This window comes from Cyanistes caeruleus, unplaced genomic scaffold (assembly GCF_971803275.1).
Source record: "Cyanistes caeruleus unplaced genomic scaffold, bCyaCae1.hap1.1 HAP1_SCAFFOLD_11, whole genome shotgun sequence".
In the NCBI taxonomy this organism is placed as follows: Eukaryota; Metazoa; Chordata; class Aves; order Passeriformes; family Paridae; genus Cyanistes; species Cyanistes caeruleus.
The window spans coordinates 423130-445963 of record NW_028255883.1 but is presented as its reverse complement, the minus strand read 5'-3'; the positions used below and the strand labels follow the sequence as shown (position 1 = coordinate 445963).

At 54.3% G+C, this 22834-nt stretch overlaps 1 protein-coding gene and 1 long non-coding RNA gene across 5 annotated transcripts in view; both read right to left on the bottom strand.

Annotated features, from left to right (window-relative positions):
- Nucleotides 1–22834, bottom strand: part of LOC147647286 (uncharacterized) — a 245522-nt gene that overhangs the window by 157865 nt on the left and 64823 nt on the right. The gene's annotated exons all lie outside the window — the stretch shown is intronic.
- Nucleotides 8478–22834, bottom strand: part of LOC147647287 (serine/threonine-protein kinase pim-1-like) — a 66745-nt gene continuing 52388 nt past the window's right edge. The window contains exons 1-8 of one of the 4 annotated variants that reach the window (XM_086872297.1): nucleotides 14024–14811; nucleotides 13845–13895; nucleotides 13274–13640; nucleotides 12557–12733; nucleotides 12153–12300; nucleotides 11741–11969; nucleotides 11066–11193; nucleotides 8478–10779 (exon numbers count right to left, since the gene is read on the bottom strand). In XM_086872297.1, the coding sequence (XP_086728423.1) occupies nucleotides 12194–12300; nucleotides 12557–12733; nucleotides 13274–13640; nucleotides 13845–13895; nucleotides 14024–14575 (1254 nt within the window). In that variant the 5' untranslated portion in view covers nucleotides 14576–14811 and the 3' untranslated portion in view covers nucleotides 8478–10779; nucleotides 11066–11193; nucleotides 11741–11969; nucleotides 12153–12193. Of the gene's footprint in view, nucleotides 10780–11065; nucleotides 11194–11740; nucleotides 11970–12152; nucleotides 12301–12556; nucleotides 12734–13273; nucleotides 13641–13844; nucleotides 13896–14023; nucleotides 14812–22834 lie in introns of those variants that run through there. The other 3 variants (XM_086872299.1, XM_086872298.1, XM_086872300.1) reach the window with 3 other exon arrangements.

The window sequence follows — 22834 nt, the reverse complement described above, 5'->3', positions numbered from 1 at the left end:
GCAAATCAACACTGTGTGAATGGCAAGGAGAATTTGCTTCTCAACAGATGAATATGTCCCACTGAATAATGAACAAAATCTGCCTTTACTTGGAAGAAAGTAGGCATGGAGCAATGCAGTGTTTGTGTTTTATCCAGTGATAAATGGGGCAAGAAGCTGTAACAACTCACCTGTTTTACAGAACACTGTTACCGCTGAAGATGAATAAATCACGCGGACACAGGTTGAGGTGTGGTGAAAGAAGAGCAGAGTTTATTTTTCCTCCCAGGATTTATAGGCTTGTGACCACAGCCAGGGGTTGGATGGTCAGGATAACACTTTCCCCCTGCACTGGCCATGAGAGATGCCCTTCACAAGACGTGTAACAGAAAGAATGTACACATATCTATGTTTACAGTTACTGTCCTGGGAAAGTCCTTAGAAAACTATGTTAGCAAGCTCAGAAGCTGAGTTTTCAGGGTGACATCTCACCCTTTTTGGTTTAACAAAAAGAAATGAAAAAAGAAAAATGAACAAAGAAACTAGCAACATTATAAACAATCAAAAAGATAAATAACAGGAAAATAGAATACTCCATATAATTAGAAGGCTGTAATTTCAGGGTGATATCTCATGCTTTCGTTATTACAAAAAACAAACAAACAAACAAAAAACCCAGAAAAAAACCAGAAACCCCCAAAAATAAATGAAACAAATGTCCAACATCAACACCTGCTTGTGGATGGCTCTCAATCTGGTCACAGAGGCAGAATCCATGGCCAAATTGAAAGGTGCCTGGGAAAACCTATGAAATGCTATGACAGCAGTCTGTAATTCTATTAATTATGCTGATCCAGCCTCATGACTCTCCAAAAAAAAAAAAACTAACTAAAAACAAAACAGCGACATCAATGGAAAGATTAATGTAATAAACTTGAGGAGCAGAAACTGCTCACAGAACCTCCTCCAGCATCTACTGTGCCTCTGAGGTCAGTGTCAGAGGTGACTTTAAAATCAGAGACCCCCTTTTAATAGACCAAACAAGGGAGACAGTTGTGTTGTGGTCAGTCCCATCTAGGGACACAACCATGTGAAAGTCCATTAATATTTGGACATCATTCATGCAGTGTATGCACTGAATGCAAAAAAAATTAATTGCACCTCCAAATGCGGGATTGTTTGTCCCAAAATTATTTTTGACCCTCAAATAATTTCAGGGAGGTTATAGAGACAAGCAGCAGGAAACTGCTTGCAAACTCCAGAGAGGGCTAGAGCCTCCTATCATCGGCAAATGCAGGCAAATTTTCACAAGCCTTATGGCAAAACCTCCATTGATATCTCTGTGTGGGCTCAGCATCAATGATAGCTGGCACCAGAAAGGCAAATTTTGGTCTGTCATTGGGATGCAAAGGAATCGTAAAAACAATCCTTCAGATCCACGATGAGGACTAGCCAATTTGCAGGAAGCATGGCAGGTGAAGGCATGCTAGCCTGCAACATCCCCATGCTTTCCATCATAGCAGTAACTTTCTGGAGGTATTATAGCAACCTCCATTTCCCAGACTTGTTCTTGACACAGAAAACAGGAATGTCCCAGGGACTGGTTGAAACTCCAGATCACTGTGATCCAACTGTTGTTGCATCAAGTCACGGAGGGTGTCTAGTCTATCATGAGAGAAGAGAACAGAATCTGCTGAACAAAGAGACAGTCTCAAGTTCTTTGCATGGAATGTGTCAGCATCGGGTCCAAGGGTCACTCCGGGGGCCCGTCAGCAAACCTGACAATAGTGATATCCATGCCAGTGTCAAGAACCCGCAGAAGCTAGTCTCTGACAGCATCTCACCAAGGATGGACAGGGTGTAGACCCATCCAGGATGACCCCTGGCTGTCAGAACAGCAGTCCAGTGACCCAGGGAGGTCCAGGGAACCCGAAGCCACCATCTCCCCGCAGCTGGTTCTCAGCTCTGCGAACATAAAACTCAAAAGGCACAAGGTGAGCAAATCCAGGTCCCGCAGGGATAGGAACAGGAGGGGTGAGTGTGGAACTCATGGCAGAAATGCACCCCAGGAAATCCGAATCAACGTCTCCTAGGTGAGCAATGATGCCTTGAGCAGTGGCATTCAAGCACGCCACAAGAAGAGCACTCATTCCCTCATCCACCGGACCAAAGCATTTGGAAGCACATGGAATGCCTGATACGCTCAGCTGCACAGTCATTTGACAGGAGGACAAAGTCCACAGGACAGCCGAAGAGGCTCCAGCAGCCTGGGACCCCTGGCCCGTCAAGGCCACCGGCTTCGCCCCCGCGGCAGCACCACCTGAGCCAGTGGTAAACAGCTCAGGACCTTGGTCTGCCACAGCCACAGGAGGCGACAGGGGAGGGCCGGCTCCAGCCGCAGGCTCGGGTGATGCCTGGGAACCTGAGGCGGGGGGGGTTAGAGGCAGCTCAGCACAGCCCGCTCCCGGCGTGGTGGGGGCAGCACTCGGAACCGCCCCTAACAGCGTTTCTTCAGGGGCGAAAGGTCCAAGAAGCGGTGCCGGCCGCTCCTGCACTGGAACAGCATGCGCGGCTGCCGGCGCGGAGCCCGGGCCCTGCCCGTCCCCCACCACGGGGCAGGGCACGGCCCAGCCGCAGCAGGGACACGGGACAGACCCTGAGGCATCCCCCAGGCCCCCCGTTCAAGCACCCCCCCATCGGTCTGTGCCAGGAAAGCATACGGAGGAGGCGAGCCCGCCCCGGGCTTCCACCGCCGGGGCACGGGCCGAGGTGGGTGTTGCTATCCTTCTCCCCGACGGGACCCCTCTGTCCCACCCTCTGTGGTGAGAGCTTGCTCGTCTCAGGGCACAGGCCACGGAGGGGGTCCTGGAGTGGATACAACACGGACTCAAAGTATCTAGACACAGGAGGCTCAACCTTGCTGGAATTATCCCGGGTTTGTTGTCTGTCGTCCATCCGGGACAAGAGAGAGAGTGAAATGCTCTGGGTCTTATCTCTTATACCAGGGGGCAGGGGTGATTAGGGGATGCAGGGAGGTCACAGCCAATGGGAAGGGGGTGGAAAGAAGGTTCTCACGTAGGAACTAACATTACACAAACCAGAGGTGAGTTTTACCCTTGGGAGGTACCAAGATTTTTAGATGCACTACAACAGGTGGGGCTACACCCCCCGGGTCCGCGGCGCCCCTGACAGCCTGCCGGCAGGGATCCAACCCCGCCCCGGGCCTACACCGCCGGGGCGCCGGCTGAGGTGGGGTCACGCCCACCGGTCCCGCGGCGGCTCCGTTCAACCCGCCGGGGGCCCCGGCAATCCCGGGGGAGCCGACCTCGGGACCCGACCTCAGAATGCCACCACACCTTTGCCAGATCCCCAGCAACTGGAGCACCTGGGGCTCATAACCGACCAGCAGAGCCTCGATCAGGGAATCGCCTAAAACCTCCCAAGCCTACTGCGAAAAAATCGCTTCAACCACAGGGAAAAACCCCTCAAGTCTGCCATACTCACACAATTGCTGAAAGTCAGCATACGACACATCAGTCCCTCTCTGATCATGCACTGCACGCCATATCTCCAGAACCAGGCCCTCCGTAAGAGAAAGCCCAAAACCATCCATAGCCACAGGCTAGACAGTACCCTGTAACACACGTGCAAGACACGGCGAGGCCACCAGATGTTACCACTGAGGATCAATAGATCACGCGGACACAGGCCGAGGTGTGGTGAAGAAAGAGCAGAGTTTATTTATCCTCCCAGGATTTATAGGCTTGTGACCACGGCCAGGGATTGGATGGTCAGGATAACACTTTCCCCCTGCACTGGCCATGAGAGATGCCCATCACAAGACGTGTAACAGAAAGAATGTACACATATCTATGTTTACAGTTACTGTCCTGGGAAAGTCCTTAGAAAACTATGTTAGCAAGCTCAGAAGCTGAGTTTTCAGGGCGACACCCCCTCTCTGGGCTGCTGGGGCTCCTGGCAAGCCAGGAGGCTCCCCTTCTCTGGCCTCACCACTCTGGCATCCCAGGAGTTTTGGACGGGCAGCACTGTCTGGGCTCCCTGTTTCAGGCTCCTGGGGTATCCCTGGGCCCCCTTGTTCATGCTCCCAACATCTGCAGGCTTTGGGAGCACCCCCAGCACTGGCACTGCCCGTTTCTGCTGCCCCCATTGCCGCTTTCCCTGCCAGCCCTGCTGGTCCCGGGCCATCCCCACGCGGCTCCGGGCTGACAATGCAGCCCCTGAGGCGGGCAGAGCAAGCCCCAGCACGGGGGGAGCCTGCATGCTCCGCTCCCTCGGCAGCCACGCCCAGCCCCGGGCACAGAGCTCCGGCAGCCCCCATTGCCGCCCCCTCCCCAGAGACCCCCGGGAACCCCCGCAGCCGGGGCTGCCTCAGAGCCAGGCAGCCCCCGAGCCCGGCTGCGTGGCCAGGGGGGCACGGCGAGCCCGGGGCCTCTGTGCCAGCGCTTGTCCCGCTCTCCCTCAGCCTCTGCCCGGCCCGGTCCCCCGAGCCCCACCAGGCCCCGCACGGCCACGGCTGGCCCGGACCGCTCCCCTCGGAGCCCTCTGCGGACACGGCACCGGCCCGGCCACACGGACCCGCCTGTGCCGGGGGCCCACGGGCCGCCCAGCGCTGCCCGGGCCTCGGCCCCGAGCACAGAGCTCTGCCCGGGGGGCTCCCGGCCCGAGGCGGCGGCTCTGGGCCTGCCCGGCCGCTCCCGGCTCCCACAGCCCACCCGGGGCCGCTCCGCCCGGGCCGGGGCTGCGCCAGCGCTCCCCGCACCTGCGGGGCTGCAAACCGCTGGGCACAGCTCACAAAAACACATTCCCCCAGCCCCACAAAAACACCAAAATCACAACCGGACATCTCCCCCCACAAAAAAAACATCCAAACCCTAAAACCACAAACGCACCGCTTCCACCCTCTCATTTGCCTTCCCAGGGACCCCGAGCCCGCGGCAATGGACCCGGAGCGGGACAAAAAGCTGCTCCGGCCGAGGCACTTTGAACACCCTGAGCTCTCCTCAGGGGGCCCTACAACACCCGCCAGTGGAACTTTGCCGTGCAAAGGAACCATTTTGGTGCTCCCTGCGGAGGCCAGAACTGAAGCTTTGTTCCTTTTGCCTCGGGCCAGAGACCCTCGGGCTGTTTTCTGCACACACTTCCAGCCCCCAGCGCTTGCAGCAGGCGCTCCCTGCAAATGTCCCACTGCCAGGGCCCTGTCGTTGCTGTCACCCGCTGGGACTGGCCATGAACAGAACTCCTGCACTTGCATTTCCAGCTGCTGTGCAACCAAAGCTGAGGGATCTGCAGGTGCCTGAATGCAAAACCTGGCAGAGGAGCCTCTCTCGAGGGGGAAATCTCCCCCTCCTGAGCCAGCCCGGGGCAATGCTGCCATTCTCTGCTGCTGCTGCTGCTGCTGCTGCTGCTGCTGGGGCACTCGGGGCTCTGGCTGAGCAGGAAAGGTGACCCTGAGGCAGGAGCTTTCCTTGGCTGCAGCAAAGGCTCGATGCACCAGGACCTTCCCGGCGCTGTGCTTGTTTGTTTTTTCCAATTAACTGTCCCTGTCAGCTCTGGGCAGAGCTCTGTAACTGGGTGTGACACTTGCCTGTGGCACTGTCGGGGTGGCCAAGGGGACCTTCCCCGAGCTGTGCGCAGAGGAATCCACAGCAGCCCAGGTCAGGGGTGCTCAGTGGCCGCTCAGTTCCACTGACTGGACGCGGCTCTGGCCGCTTCCCTTGGAGCGTCTCCAGGGAGGGAACGCTGGGGCTGCTGGCCCGTCTGTGGTGTCACTGCCAGGGGAACGCTGGGGCTGCTGGCCCGGCTGTGGTGTCACTGCCAGGGGAACACTGGGGCTGGCCCGGCTGTGGTGTCACTGCCAGGGGAACGCTGGGGCTGCTGGCCCGGCTGTGGTGTCACTGCCAGGGGAACGCTGGGGCTGCTGGCCCGGCTGTGGTGTCACTGCCAGGGGAACGCTGGGGCTGCCCCGCTCCTGCCCCACCCCATCAGCTCTGCCAGCGCCTCCAGGGGACACAAAGGCTGAGCCAAAGGGTGAGAGTTGCACAAGGGGCTGAGCTGGGATCTGGGACCCATTGGGATCATGGAGTCCAGCCCCCGGCCCTGCACAGACACCCCAACAATCGCAGCCTGTGCATCCCTGGCAGCGCTGGCCAAAGGCTCCTGGAGCTGCGGCAGCCTCGGGGCTGTGCCCATTCCCTGGGGAGCCTGGCCAGTGCCCCCAGCCCCCTGTGGGGGAAGAAGCTTTTGCTGATCTGCAGCTCAGCCCTGCCCTGGCCCAGCTCCAGCCGTTCCCTCGGCTCCTGTCCCTGCTCACCTGGGCAGAGATCAGAGCTTGCCCAGAGAAGCTGGGGCTGCCCCTGGATCCCTGGAAGTGTCCAAGGCCAGGTTGGAAGGGGCTTGGAGCAGCCTGGGATAGTGGAAGATGTCCCTGCCATGGCAGGGGGTGGAACGAGATGAACATGAAGGTATCTTCCAAGCCAAGGCATTCTGTGATTCTGGGATTTTGGGAGAGATGCTGAAGCTCTGGCTCAGCTTTGTAATACATGGAATTGAATCGTGCTAACTAAATTGGAACTATTTGGAAAGTTATTTAGAAGCAATCAAAAGGATCAGTGCTACAACGCACCTCTGCAGATGTTACATGTTAAAATTAAGGTGCAGGATGTAGTTTAGAAGATAAGTGATATCCCAAGTTGAAAACGGCCTTGAGATGGACAAAATTAGAATGACTTTAGGCATAGGGCCTGAAAATCAGTAAATATCAGACTAATTAGTAGACTTACATAACACAACGCTTAGTATGCACGCGCAAACCTGTAAGGTTATCCAAAGGACAATGAGGATGAGGAGAAGCCTTCGCCAAAAGACCCCCAAAAGAAGACTGAAGACCCCCTAGCAACAAGTGAGGCATGTGGTGTGAAGAAAAGTGATGTAAAGTCAGAAAAATTGGAAATAGGAGGAGACTTAGGGGAAACATTAACGAATATGTATAAGCATACAGTATATAAGTTTAGCTTAAAGTGCTTTGTTTTCAATGTGAGGCAGGGTGGGAAGCCCCCTCCGTACCTCGGTCAGTTTTGTACCTCAGGTGGGGTGAGAAGCCCTCCCTGTACCCCAGTCGGTTTTGCTTATACTTTAATCATACGGAATTACTTGCAAATTACATCTATAAATTGCATTTTTTTATTAAATTGTATTCTTTTACTAAATTGCAGTCTTTTATACGAATTTTTTATTCAATTTACTAAATTGTATTCATTTTTAATTAAACTGTTATTAACTCAAGAGACCAAGTTGTCCAAATTCTAATTTCATTTAGAACAGTTTTATCTCACCCAATGTCTGGACCCAGCAGCAGCCATGGGTGGGCTCCTCCCTCTCGCTGTGGCTGTAACTCACCCAGGAGCAGCAAGTGAATCCTGTCCCTCATGGGCCAGCGAGTGCCAGAAAGGAACATAGAAAGGAACACTGCTCCTTGGAGAAACACAATGTCCTTGGGCTTCAGCAGAGCATTGAAATGGGCCCCCTCGAGCACCTCAGCTCCAGTGAAATCTCCTTTACTGGGCTGGGCCCAGGAGATCTCCCAGAGCAGCTGCAGAGGAGTCGCTGTCAGGAGGAGGGACATTTCTCAAAGTTTGATGTAGATCAAAACAAGCTCTGTTGGTAGCTCATTTCTGTTAGTGTTCTAAATGAAATTAGAATTTTGACAACTAGGTCTATTGAGTTAATAGTAATTTAATAATAAAGAAAAAATGGATAGAATTTAGTGCATTGAATACAGTTTTGGTATAAAAGAAATACAATTTAGTGAAAGAGTACAATTTAGTAAATATATTCAGGTATGTATATATATATATATATATACACACACACACACACACATATATATATATATATATATATATATATATATATATATATAGTTTGTCAGTAATTAAGTATGATTAAAGCATAAGTAAAACTGACCGGAGTATGGGGAGGGCTTCTCACCCTACCTCATGTACAAAAAAAGCAATTAAAACTAAACTTATATACTGTACGCTTCTACATATTCATTCATGTTTCCTGCAAGTTTCCCCCTACTTCCAATTTTTAAATTACTATTCTTCTATGGTCCATGCTTCACTTGCTGCTAGGGGGTCTTCAGTCTTCTTTTGGTGGTCTTTTGCTTGAAGGCTTACACTCATCCTCATTGTCCTCTGGATAACCTCACAGGTTGCACGTGCGTACTAAGCCTAGTGTTATGTAAGTGAGCATTGCGCTCCACTAATTAGTCTTATCTTTTATAATTTTCAGGCCTCATGCCTAAAGTCATACCAAGTTTATCCATCTCAAGGTCGATTTTGTCTTAGGACATTTCTTATCTCAAAATTACATCATCTACCTTAATTTTAACATGTAACATCTGTAGGGGGGTACATCTGCCTTGTAACACTAATTCCCTTGATTGCTCCTAATAATAACTTTCCAAACAGTTACAATTTAGTTAGCACAAATCATTGCCATTTATTACAGAAGGGTGTGAAAACAGGAGCATTGTTTGGTGTGGCCTCCTCTCTGCCTTTCACACCTTTCAGCGCTTTGACCCAGCCAAGAGCTTTCTCCAAGAGTGCAATGAAGCAGCTGCTCCTGCTCCCAGCTCTGGCTCTTCCCAGTCTCTGACCCTGCCTGGTTTTGGCCCTCTTGCTGTGCTCTCTGTTCCCCCAGGGGCCTGCCCCAGACTGAGGGATCAGATCCAGGCACTGCTGCTGCTCCCTCGGGACCAGCCCCAGTTTGGTTGTTGCTGGCAGTGCCAGCAGAAGCCGTGGCTGGAGCAGCAGGTGCTGACAGTGGCCCAAGGCCTGGGGCTGGAAGGGTCCCTGGGCTGGGAGGGAGCTGCCCCTTGTTCTCCCTCTGCCTCACACAGAGCTGGGCCGGGCACAAGTGGGGCAGCAGAGCCAACAGGGAGCCTGCGAGTCTCTTCCAGCTGTGCCTGCTCAGAGTTTGGCCTTGGAGCTCCAGGTGGGCAAAGGCAGCTGCTCTGGTCCCTCTGCGTGTGCCCGTGTTCAGCACTGCTGCTCCATCAGTCTGTGCCCAGCAACGGGGAAAAGCCTCAGCCCTGCAGGGCGGGGAGCTGCCGGGCTCTGCCTGAGCAGCTCAGCCAGCGCGAAGGGAGCTGCTCCACACGGGAACCAGAGCAAAGGGCATGCCTTTTCCAGGACATGTTTTCTGTAGAAAAACAAACAAACAAACAAACAAACACGAAAAAACCATGAAAGATAAACATTACTCGCAAATGTGTAGTGAAAAATCTTCTATAACTCTGGAATAAGAAAGAGGTAACTGATCCTTTGAAAAAGAGAACTCAGCTTTGATTTTAGTTCCTTAGTTTGTACATGTGCTACTGGAAAGGATCCGTTAGCTGCCTTCCTTTACAGATTTGATGGATGTTTTCCAATATTAAGATATTTTACACTGCAGTTAAAGGAATAGGAAATACATGTTCTTCATGACTGTGTCTTGAGTGTCAAAATTTTGCAGTTTGAAACTTGGACCTAAAGTGTTGCAAATGGAAATGATAAATCCCAATGGACTGAGTGAATGCAGCTTTTCCTATGGGATGTGCAGCACTCCAAGGACTTCCTCAGTGGGGCTGTGGGTGCTTGGAGCTTTGTCCTGTGCCATTCCAGGATGTCATGAAATGAGACTTCACCTGCCACCAGCCCAGGTCACGCTCTGCCACCAGCCCAGCTCCTTGGACCTTGTGTCCCCAAAGAAGACACAAGGTGTTTCTGCTGCTCCACCCTTTACACAGATCCACAGAGAGCTGGGATTATCCCAAGTCTCGTGTCTCCATTGTGCCATATTCCTAAAGAACCAGCAGCCCATCCTGACGAATATGGTGAGTTATGTGGATGGTTGTCAGCTCCCTTTCCTGCCTAGAAATCCTGAAACTGCTTCTAAATGCTGTTCCCTTCAGTTCTTGGACACCTACTCACACAGAGCTGGGGAAAAAAATCCCCTGGCCATGGCTTACAAGGTGAGTTATGCCAAAGTTAGAGCTCTGTGGGAAATCTCTATCCATCCCTATCCTTTTAATATATCTATACATGGGGGTGTGCATGGATGTGTCTTGTATGGAAAGGAAGGAGTGTGTAAACAACGTGACTGACGCTTTCACCCTCTGTGTTCATTCCATACTCATGGGTACAAAGATATTATGGAAACCTTTGCAAGGACAGACCTTCTGTCCATGGATTCAGAAACATCCTTCAGAGCCCGTGGCACTGACAGACCCTTCTGTCCATGGATACAGAGACATCCAAGAGCCCCAGGCACCAACAAACATTGCTGCTCTTCAGCCAGTGACAGGATGAGTCCCTGAGCCTGGGGCTTGGCCTTCCTCGTGGTGAGGGGCATCAAGGAAGGCTGCAGTGTGATGGAGATTGTGATGGGCTGGGAAATCACTGGGGGAAAGGAGGGAGCAGTTGTGAAGTAAAAGGCAGGTGGGGGAGAGAACTGTTCAGAGAAGGGCTGAGCTACAGCTTGAGAAAGCAGAAGAATGACATTTGGGGTCATCCCAGATTGATTTCTTATCAGAAGTTATGGAACAAGTTTAATTTTGGGGGGGGTGTCATGTTTTCCTTTGGAGGTGGACACTCTGCAGACTTGAGCTGCATTGCCAAAATGCTCAAGTCTCTGCTGGAGGTCACATCGTTTCTTCTTTGGCTGATCCCGGCCCGGTGCTGAGCCCAGCAGAGCCCTGGCAGAGCCCAGAGCAGCCTCAGCATCCGCAGAGCCCGGCTGCAAGGAGAGAAACCAGAAACCTCCTGTCAGCTCGAGGCTCCTGTCCCCTTGTCCCAGCCACCCACGGTGCCCAGGCCATGCTGGCCGTGCTCAGCGCTGAGCCCAAAGCTGCCCATCACTGCTGCCTTTGGGAGCAGAGCAGGAGGGCAGGACATGTGCCCAGCCTGCAGCCAGCCACGGCAGATCCAGCCCCTCAGCAGCTGCCCAGAGCGGGATGCTCCTGTGCCCGCTGCCATCTCCCAAAAGCTCTTGTCCCACCCATGCCAAGGAGATGAGGACCCACCTCACACCATCTGCTGCCAGAAGAAAAGCTGGTCCCAAACGATGTCCTCAGCCTTCTCCAAGGGCACGGCCCATCCACACCACACCAAGCACTTCCCGATCCAGACTGGACCCCACCTAGAATTCTTCCTTTAGAAAAACAAACAATAAATTAATGAAAATAGGTTACAGACAAATAGGGGAAAGAAGAAAAAAGGTAAAAAATCTTATGTCTGTCAGGAGTTTGAGGAAGGCCCAACCCCTCCATTCTAGGGAAAAACCCACCCACGGGTGAGGGAAGCCCATGCTTTCTCCCTTCCCCCCTGCACTGTCCCCCAAAATCACGGTGATCCCAAAGCAAAGCAGGGGAGTGGAGCAGCCCAAGCCCTTCCTTGCCTGCACAGCAAAGCAGCTGTGCTCAGGTTCTGGAGTCCCACCTGTGCTCCTGCCATGGGGGTTTGTTTGTGTTGGGCTGGCTGCCCCAGCCCCAGCCTGGGGCACCGTGGGTGCTGGGGGCTGTTGGCAGGACCAGGAGCCCACTCCCATTTCGTAACCACCCCAGCCCACACCCCCAGCCCTGCCAAAAACCAGCTGGGCAGCCACTGAAGAATCAGTTGCATCCACCCCAGCAAAGGGGAAACCTTTGGTTCCCGGCCAATGCACAAATCTGGGAGCATCCCCCTGGGTCTGGACTTACCTGAAAATTCTCTGTGGAGCCTTGCTTTCAAGAAGGTGCCAGAATCAAAGTCCATCATCGCCAGCTGCCGCTGGCCAGGTGGAGGAAGAGGTTGTCATCCTTGCTGTTGTCCTCCATGTCCCCAGCAGCAGCAGCAGCAGCAGCCCCACCTGGTGCAGCCTCTGCAGGGGCTCCTTCTTCCCTGGGGTGACACCAGGCTGTCAGGGTTCTGCCCAGGGCCCGGCTGTCACTGAACCAGGACAAGCAAAACCAGCTCAGATGGCGGCCACCAGTGCTGGGCAGAGCAGCTGAGCTCCAGCACAAGGGCTGCGTGTTCTCACTCGATGAGCCCTGTGCAGTGACACAGGCAGGACAAAGAAGTCTGGGTTTCTTTGCTTCTGATTGCCAGGGTATGTGTGGAGCTGTAACTTACCAGGTCCCTGCATCACTGTGCCCGTGGCTCTCCCCCTTCTTCTATGGCTGATGAATATCCTGCATCCAGGGATCACTGAACAGGTCTTCTAATGAGGGCCTGTCCAAGTAGTGCAGGGATAAACACCGCCTGATCAGAACTTGGCAATCTGGGGAGAGAAACCACAAACCACTGGTCAGTTGGAGAAGGCTCCTGTCTGCTTTGCCCCACTATACCCGTGCCCAGGCCACGCTGGATGTGCCCAGAGCTGGGCCTGAACTTTCCCATCAATTCTCTGTTTTGGAGGAGAGCAGGAGAGCAGGACATGTGCCACCTCCTCAGCAGCTGCCAGAGTGGGATGCTCACGAGCCCGCTGCTGTCTCCCAACACTGGTGTTCCCCCCGTGCCCAGAGATGAGGATCCACCTTGGGAGAGCCGTTGTGGCAGCGGGAGCTGGCCCCAGCTGATGTTCCAGCCCCTCCTGAAAGGGTGCTTCCCGCAGACCATCTCATGCAGCAGGATGCCCAGGGTCCAGACGGTTGCTGCCTCGCCATAGTACCATCTGAAGTTGGTCCATTCCGGGGGTCTGTATGATCGTGTTCCTATGGAATACGGATGGAGCTCATCAGGGGGATGCTGCTGCTCCCAGAGCCTGAGCCCAGCATCCCTGGGCATGTGGGGCTGCCCCAGTGGCACACGGGGTGACCTGCTGCCCTCTCGCCAGCACCTGGGACTTGTGTACAAACCCAGGGTTGGAAAAGAAGGCACTGGTGCTGGAAGATGGCAGCAGAAACCCTGGCAAGGCCCGACCATGACAAACAAAGGAAAAACCCTCTCCCAGTGCTGGGGAAAAACCATACCCACATCCTCCCTGCTGGCATTGCCCAAAAAATATTATGAACCAAGGCAAAGCAGGGAAGCACAGCAGTCCAAGCCCATTCTCACCTGCACACCAAACCAGCTGGTGCACAGGTCCTGGCTCCCCCTCTCTGCTACCCCCACCCACGGGGGATTTTGTCATGCTGGCTGCCCCAGCCCCAGCCCCTGTCCTGGGGGAATCCCTGCTGCCACACCCTGGTTGGGCCCTGAGATGTTGTGCCAGGAGATGCCGGGACCGGGAGCCTACTCCTGGGTGGGCTCACCTGCAAATTGAGTGTAGGCTGTGTCCTGCAGGTAGGTGCCACAGCCGAAGTCAATTAATTTTGCCTGCCCGGTGTCCAGGTCAACCAGGATGTTCTCTGGTTTGATGTCTCTGTGCAGGACCCCGCAGCTGGTGCAGTGCTGCACGGCCTCCAGCACCTGCCGGAACAGCTCCCGCGCCTCTTCCTCTGACAGGAACCTCCGTGCCCGAATGAAATGCCGCAGGTCCTGACACCGCTCTGGGCGCTCCAGTACCATCACGATGGTGTTGGGGAGCTCAAACCAATCCAGCAGCTGCACCACACCGGGGAAGCCTGTGGACACCTTGTCCAGCAGCACTATCTCCAGTGGTGCGCTGGTGCCGTCGGGCTGCGGGAGGAGCACGGTGCCGTCAGTGGGGCTGAGCCCGTGCCAGGGCTCGGGGAGCCCTCAGCCAGCCCGGGATGCTCTGTGCCCTCCGCTGGCCCCACGCCCGCTCTCCCTCCAGGTGTCCTGGTGGCTCCCACCCTGCCGGGCCCCGGCTCATCCCCGCCCGGCACGCCCCGGCTTCTGCCGCTGGCCCCGCTCACTCACCAGCTCGCCCCAGTGCCGGACGCGGTTCCGTGGCACCTTTTTGATGGCCACCTGCAAGCCAAAGGGAGCAGCGGATTCAGCTCGCCGCCTACCGTGTCCAGCCCCATCCTCCTCCGCCGACCCCTTCTCCTCCTCCGCCCTCTCCTCCTCCTCCGCCCGCCGCTGGCCCCTCTGCTCACCGGGGCGCCATCCGAGAGCCGAGTGGCCGAGAAAACCCTGCCGAAGCCGCCGCGCCCCAGCAGCGAGCCGATCCTGTAGCGCTGCTGCAGGGCCTCCTGCGCCTTCCCTGGGGAAGAGACGCGGCCGTCAGCGCTCGGCCCGGGGCCAGGAACGGCCCCCGAGCGCTCCCCGACCTCCCCGGGCCGAGCATCCGCAGGCGTCCGCTCCTTGGAACGCGACAGCGGCGGCTCGGGGCCAGCGGCCGCGCTGCCGAGCGGCGGAGCTCGGGCCGGGGAAGCCGCAGCGGAGGCGGCGGCAACGGCTGCACCGCCTGTGTCCTCCGCGGGCCCCGGGAGGAGCCGGGGCAAGGGCCGGGACCAGGGCCAGGGCCGGGGCAGGGCTCGGAGCAGGCGGAGCCAAAGGGCGGCGATACCGCCCCAGCCCCAGGCACTGAGGCCCGCCCAGAAGCGCCAGCGCCAGCTCGGCCAGAGCCGGGCGGAGGCGAGAGCGAGGCGGGACGCCCGGGGCCGGCGCCGGGGCCGGGGCCGGGGCCAGGGGCGGGCCGGGGGCATGTCCCGGGCGGGCAAGGGGAGAGGGAAACTGGGAGAGGAGGGGAACAGAGAGAAAAGGAGATCGGGAATGGGTGAGGGAACGCGGGAGAGAGGGTGGAACAGTGGGAGAGGGAGAGGGGAAGAGGGGCAATAATTTCGCTTCTTTCGCTGCTTTTTCTCTTTGCGCTGCTGCCGCCGCCGCCGCTGCTGCTGCTGCTGCCGCTGCTGCCGCTGCAACTGAAGCACCGGGGCCGTTTGTCCCCGGGGCCGTTTGTCCGTTGCCCGCTCGGCCCCGCGCCGAGCCCCGCGCTCCCCGGGCAGCTCCTGAGCCTGGCCAAACACGGGAACTTTGCCGTGTTGAGCCAAGAGCCAGAGTCTTGATTCCTGCACAGGGGCACAGCAATGCCCTTGGCTGCTGCTGTGCCTTCTCCCTGCTGAGCGTCAGACACTGTCTGAGCACATTCCCTGAATGCAGAATTTGTACCTGACCCAAGCACTGCACTTGTGTCTCCAGCATTGCTTTCCAAGAAAAACAGGGGAAGGCAAACTGGGTATTGCTCATGGTATTTTACAATGTCTAAAACTTGCCAAGTCTCAGATCTTAGAGGTGAGATCCATTTGGAATGAATGGGATGGAGAAACAGTGCAAGATGGAAAAGGGAAACATAAAAATAAATAGAGAAAAATAAAGAAAAACATACTGGTAGTTTCTTTTGGTTTTATTTTCATTTCTTAAAAAAGCTGTTTCAATTTTCCCAGAATCTTCTCCACAGTCCTGTCTGTTCTTTCCAAAAACCTGTCCTGGAGAACAAGGTGCAGCTCCTGTCTCAAGATGTGCCCCCAGCTGCAGCTTCTCTTGGCTTCCCACACTGTGCGTGCAGCACAACTCTTGCAGCAAAGCAGGACAAATTATCTGAAGAACTTGACAACTTGTTCTTGCTTTTCCTTGCAGACAGGGGAGTTGTGCCATTGCTAAGGTTTTCATTGTTACTCTTCTACCCGAAGAAATCATGATCAGCTGCCAGGAATTGTTAGGGAATACAAGCCTGGCTGAATGTGGAGAAAGAATCTCCAGAGCCTGCAGCCAGCAGTGGAGAGCTCATCATTCCAATAGCGCCATGGATATCTTGAAAGTGATCTGGAACATGAAAATGGGCTGACAGAGGGAGTTTGTTTGTGTGTTCAGTGTAGATGATTCTACATCTCTTGCACTGGTACAAATCAAGAGCACAATCAGTTGTTGATAAGCACTAGAACATGATAAGCTGGACCACTGAGTAGATGAAAGAAGGCCAAAAGGATAAATGGAGGGAATGACTTGGTGAACTTTGTCTGTTAAGAAGGGTCATTTTTTCCTAATAATTCCCAATTCATTCCCTTTGCCTTTGTTCTTTTTGGCAAGCCTGTTTGCATGGCAGATTGCCCAGGAAATGAGAACCTGGAGCTTGTGGAAGTGCCTGAAAGGTGCCCTGTTCCTCTGCAGGGACACTCAGGCTGAAACAGGAGCCTGAGGCCTCTCTTGGGAAGCCTCCTCGGAGCTGGAATTTGTGCCATGCCAGGAGAGGAGGAGGGGGAGGAGGATGGGAGCTGTGTGTGAGGAGCAGGAGGTTTGGGCCGCAGGACATTCCGTCTGTGCCGCTGCCCCGCAATGGGCGGCCGTGCCCGGGGCTCTGGGCCTGCCCCGCGTGCGCTGAGCTCCCGACACTGCGGGAGCTGCCCGGGCTGGGCTCAGGTTCCCACTGGGACTGGGCAGCAGGCTGGGCTCCAGCTGGGATCAGCAGCAGCTGGAAATACCTCTGGGCATCTCCACTTTCTGCTGCTGCTCGGAAGAAGCAATGAAGTGACAAGTTCTGTTTTTCCTTTCTCCTGGTGGATTTTTTCATTTTATTTGCCACTGCAGAGGCAATTTGTGTGATGGCCTCTGTCACTTGATTCTATTTCAGCAGCAGCAGCAGCAACAGGGCTGTGTTTGAGCACTGCAAATGTGACCTGTGTGGCTTAAATTCTCTTAAGACTTTGTGCTCAGGGACTTGGGAACATTTCAAGATCTGCTACTCATGATGCCTGCAACAAAAATCCTGAGTTCCCCATCACAAAAGGACTCTGGGCAGCACTGATTGAAAGAGGCAATTGCAGTTTTATGGATAAAATTCAAGTGGCAAGCAGAAGAAAGGCAAAAGCAGACGAGATTTACAATTGCCAGGGCAAAGGTACCAACAGCCTCCTGCTGTCACCTCAGGGTGAGTAAAACAGAGCTGAAAACAGCGCTGGAACCCGATCCTTTCTTCCTCAGAGGGCTGGCTCAGGGCAGCAGAGGCGGGCCCTGAGGAAGCCTGAGGGCTGTTTGTGGGGGATTGTTGCTGTAGTCCAGAATTGCCCTGGCAAAAGCCCTGGGAAGCCGAGGCAGGAGCAGGTGGGAAGGGCCGGCGCTGCTGCTGCTGCTCGTGGCCGGGAGCCCCGGCCGGGCCGGGCCTGCGCCCGCTGCGCTGCGGCTGCTGCTGCTGCCAGAGCCGGGCGGGACTCGGGGACAGGGAATGGACACGGGGGGACAGCAAAGGCCTTGGGGGCTGCAGGGATGTTGGTGCTCGGGCCAGCGCCAGCACAGAGCTTCAGCCCGCAATGAAGCCCGAGGGAAACGCTGGCGAAAGGCTCCATTCAGCCTTTCTTTACTCGGCGCTGTGAAGGGACCGAAATAAAAGGAGAACAAGCAGGGCCCGAGCCCTTCTCCTTTGGGAGGAGCCCCGCGCCTGGGGCTGTGAGGGGCCGTGAGGGGCTGTGAGGGGAAATGAAGGGCTGTGAGGGGCTATGAGAGGTTCTACAGGGCCATGAGAAGTTCCATGGAGCCGTGAGGGGCTGTGAGGGGCCATGAGGAGCCTCAGCCCTGGCAGGAGGGGGTGCCACCATGTCCCCAGGGCAGGGCAGCCGTGAGGGGCTGTGAGTGCAGACGTGGCAGCAGAGCGGGCTTGGGGCAGCTCTGGGAGGGGATGAGACCCTTCCCCAGCTCCAAACCACACCAGACCCACCATTAACAGGATTTTCTGTCTTTAGAATCCACTGGCAACTTGGAATTGAGTGTACAGTTTTATCCCAGTGGGAAAAGCAAGAGACTTTCAGTCATTGTTTTTCAATGTGTGTTTCACATACATTTCAGTGTGATATCCAGCCATTGTTATTAATGTCTAAGATTTAAAAGTGTTACCAATGAAAAGTAATACTAATAAATAATAATAACATCAAGAACAAGAAATGATGCCCTGAATCCCAACAATAAGCTCAGAAACATCATTTTGTTTGTAGTAATAGATTAGTACTAAAGGACTAAATGAATAAGTTTTAATTTGTAATTCAGACAAAAGACGTTTCATCTTTTTCCAAGGTTCTGGTCCCCTTCCACCAGGGTCATTTCCTTTACTCTCCCACTTTCTAATGGTTAGAAGGGAGATAAGTGTGCCAGAAAAGGCAACAGCTCCCGTTTCAAAGGGAAGCAACCACCACTCCAGGGAACCTGATTTGCCCCCAGGCACGTGTGTGCACTTGAAGGGTGAACAAGTGTTGGGGACAGAGATCTCAAACTCCTTCTAAGGCTGTGAGAAACCCACAAGTGGCAAATTATCATTGTGGGTCAACTCCAGCTGAAATTCCATTCCCCCACACCCTCCAAATGGGCAGGCAGGGCTGGGCTCTGGCACGGTTCAGTTTTGAGTGCCTTGTGTTGCCTGGCATGTAAATGATCCTATCAACTCTGGTACTGATGGATTGTGGTATGGCTGCTGAAGGAGGAGAGGGAATCTCAGCAGACAGGAAAGTCTCTTCTGCTTTCTCCCTGCAGAACCCCCTCTCCAAAGAGAAATGCCTGTGCTGGGTTTCCATGGGACCCCTTCCCTCAGCCCAGTGTCTGACCCACTGTGTGCTCTGCAGGACCAAAGCCAGAGGAGTCCCAATATCAGTCACCCCACGGTCCCCACACAGCAGGAGAAAGCACTGCTTGCAGTGGGGCTGCTGATCTGTGACCCATCCTGATTCCATCCACCCCACTCCTCTCAAACACAGACACCAGAAGGATCCCAGGAAAGCCACAGTGCTGTACCAGATGCCAGGAGCACTCCCTGCTGTGGCCTCAGGGATGCTGGGTGACCTGGTTGATGAGCATCTCTGGCTGGTGATGGAATGTGTGGATGGAGGCCCTTGACAGGAGGTTGTTTGAGCCACGTGTGGGGCTGAAGGAGAGATGGCAGCTGTCAGTCGGGAGGGCAGGGACCCCGCTTGTGAGTCCATTGCCTTGGACACCCTCAGCCACAGGATGTCCAAGAAGTCACACAAGGCTTTGGCACTCGCAGCCTTCTTTTCCCCAAGTTACTGCTTTCTGTACATTTACAGCAGAGAACCTTGTTTGTTTTTAGAACTAGAACAAAGATCCCAGAGGGAACAAGCCTTGCTGGTTTTAATCAGAAGCATCAGTGACCAAAAGTTGTATTTCCTTGTGTGGTGTCCTCATTTGCTGCATTTTCTGAGTTCGTCTTGGATCCTTTGGAGGGCAGTAGGTTGTGCCCTCTGAGGATCCTTTGTGCTCCTTGGTGACCCAGGAGAACCTTCCAGGAGGTTTTTGGGTGAGCTGCTGCTGTGATGTCACAGGAATGTTGCCGTGTCCTTGTGGTGTTCCCGTTGCTGTGGGGCACAGAGGCCTCAGTGTCAGAGCGGCTCTGGGTGCCTGCTCATTGCCTGAGGATCCTCCTGCCTGAGGCATTCTCAGCAGCCAGCCCAGCCCCTGACGGGTGTCCTTCTGTCCTGGCAGGGGGACAGACAGTCTGCAGACGTGTGCAGCACAGCCAAAATGATCCAGTAAGTGGTTGCTGCAGTTTGCACTCTGGACTCTGGGGCTTCTTATGGGTATTTTTTAACCCACTTGGCCCCTAAATCGAGCATTTCCCCAGGTGTACCATATGTGCCTTTGGGATTGCTGTGGGCTTTCTGTTCTTCCTTTGGAATGGATGTAATTTTGAAAGGAAATTGCCATTAAATGCCATATGTTTGGGAGAGCTCCTGTCAACATCTTCTTAAAAAAAGGGTTTGTTTCTAAGCCAGCAGGGTGTGCAGCATTTGGGATGGAGCCTGGGGGGGTTCTGTTCCCCAAGAGGAGAGTCTGTGGCAGTGGACCCTGGCACTCCCTCCGTTTGCAGGTCCAGCCAAAAACTGGACACAGCCAAGTATTTTGTGTTGTTCTCTTGCCTTCTGTGTGATCCAAAAGGACTGTGGCTCCAGGAGGGAAGTTATGAAAGGAAAATGCTCTCTCTTGGCATTGACTTGTTGTGTGGGAGTTTCCAGCACAGGCAGCTTTTTCTCCTAACAGCATCTGGTTCAGGTGAAGGTCACCTCACACATGGATACTGTGAAGCTCCTTCTTCGGAGAGTGGGAAAGGAACCTGTGGTGTTCAGAGATCCCAGTTGCTCCCTTTCAACACCAATATGAGCCCAGTAAGCTCCAGGATGATTCTTGTCACATGCCAGCACTCCCAGGATGGTCCCAGTTGCCTCTGGCAAGATCAACCCAGTCAGTCCCAGTATGATGCCATTTGCCCCCAGCGTGCTCCCAGTTTCTCCCAGTCACCCCCAGTATGGGGGATGATGTGCAAGGTATGTTGCCAGTCACTCTCAGATACTCCCAGTATGAGTCCAGTCACTCCCAGTATAATCCAAAGATGGATGGATGGGAGGCCTGATGGAATCCTGGAGACCATCGTGACACTCTAGGGCCCCATGGAACCATGGTGACACCAAGTTGGCTGGGAGTGTTGATGTGCTGCAGGGTAGGAGGGCTTTGCGCAGGGACCTGGACAGGCTGGATCCAGGGGCCAAACCCAACAAGGTGAGGATTAACAAGTTCAAATGCTGGGTCCTGCACTTTGGCCACAACAACCCCTGCAGTTCTCCAGGCTGGGGACAGAGAGGCTGGCCAGCAGGCAGGGAGAAAGGGACCTGGGGCACTGATGGACAGCAGGCTGGGCATGAGCCATCAGTGTGCCCAGGTGGCCAAGGAGGCCAATGGCACCTGGCCTGGATCAGGAACAGTGTGGTCATCAGGACCAGGCCAGGGATTCTTCCCCTATGCTTGGCACTGGTTGAGCTTCACCTCGAGTGCTGTGTCCAGTTCTGGGTCCCCAATTTTGGAAAGACATGGAAGGGCTGGAGCATGTCCAGAGAAGGGCAACAAGGCTGCTGGAATACACATCTTGTGAGGAGCGGCTGAGGGAGCTGGGGTTGTTTATCCTGGAGAAGAGGAGGTTCAGGGGAGACCTCATCACTCTCTACAACAACCTGACAGGAGGGTGCAGCCAGGTGGAGGTCAGGCTCTTTACCCAGGGAACAGTCCCAGCACAAGTGGACACAGCCTTAAGCTGCACCAGGGGATGTTTAGGCTGGACATTAGGAAATATTCTTCACAGAAAGGATGATTGGGCATTGGAATGAGCTGTCCAGGGAGCTGGGTGAGTGACCGTCCCTGGAAGTGTTTAAGGACAGTCTGGATGTGGCACTGAGTGCCATGGTCTGGGTGACAAGGTGGTGTTGGGTCACAGGTTGGACTTGATGCTCTCCAAGGCCTTTTCCAGCCTGGTTGATTCTCTGATGATTGTGACCCTGCAGGGCCCTGGGGAAGCAAGGGGCCACTGTGACACTGCGGGGCCTGGTGGAACTCAGAGGACCACAGTGACACTGTGTCCCACATGGCACCAAAGAGCCAAAGAGCCATTGGGACACCGTGGGGCTACATGGAAACAAGGAGTCCATGGTGACAGTCGGGGTCCTCATGGAACCACAGAGGCCAATGTGACACTGCTGGGCCTTGTGGAACCAAGGGGCCACTGTGGAACCAAGGAGACCCTGGTGAGACCCTGGGCCCCAGTGGGATCAAGGGGCCATTGTTCCATTGCAGGGACTCTAAGGGAACTAAGGGAACACCTGTGACATTGTAGTGCCCCATGGAACCAAGGGTGACACTGCGGGACCTTGTGTAACCTGGGCTCCACTGTGGCACTGCACCACCAAGGGATTCCTTGTGGCACTCTGTAAGAGACCCTTTTGGGGTGTGGACGATCCGAGACACGGCAGAGACTTCTATAGTCGAGTTAGATGTTAGTAGTTTATTTCAGGGTGTGGGGAGAAAGAGAGAGCCTACTAGGAGCTAGCAGACAAAGCTCAAAGCAGGCTCAGAGGGAACAATACAAAAGTGGGTAAAATATGAATACATGAGTTCAAGACTTAAGATAGCTAAGAAAGAGAGGAACAGAACAGAAGTGAGAGAGCTGGGGAAAAAACTTAAAGAAGGGCAGAAGGAGCGAGGCAAGAGCATAGAAAGAGTGAGGCCAGAGAAACAAGAGAGCGAGCTCTCCTTTACAATTACTTCTATAACCTATACATTTGAATAGTCCATTCTTTTACTAACCAGTCTTTCTAAGTATACTAATACAGTAACATTTGTGTGTGACCTATAGAAATCGCTGCTTTTGCATATTTTTAGTTATCTCAGGGTCCTTCAGATCTTTCTTTATAAGGCTGGGAAGAGGGGTCTTAGCTTAGTTTTATTGGGGGAAAGGAATTGTTCCGGCACACCAGACGGGTTTCTTTGAATTATTCAAACCATGCTTTAATTTGTATTTCTTCCTTAGCCTTTTGGGCTAAAGAGTCATATTTATAATTCCTTTCTAATTCTACCTTCCCAACAGCAGTCTGAGGCCTCATGGAACCAAGAGGCCCCTGTGATACTGCAGGGCCTTGTGGAACCATGCAGAGCATTGTGACAGAGCAGGACAGAGCATTGTGACTCATGTCATGATGGGACCACTGGGATACTGCAGGGCCCCACGGAACCAAAGGGATTTTGTGACTCTGGGAGGCCTGATGGAATCCTGGAGACCATTGTGACACTCTAGGGCCTCATGGAACCGTGGTGACACCGAGTTGGCTGAGAGTGTTGATGTGCTGCAGGGTAGGAGAGCTCTGCACAGGGACCTGGACAGGCTGGATCCAGGGGCCAGACCCAACAAGGTGAGGTTTAACAAGTCCAAGTGCCGGGTCCTGCACTTTGGCCACAACAAGCCCTGCAGTGCTCCAGGCTGGGGACAGAGTGGCTGGACAGCAGGCAGGCAGAAAGGGACCTGGGGCACTGATGGACAGCAGGCTGAGCATGAACCATCAGTGAGCCCAGGTGGCCAAGGAGGCCAATGGCTCCTGGCCTGGATCAGGAACAGTGTGGCCAGCAGGACCAGGCCAGGGATTCTTCCCCTA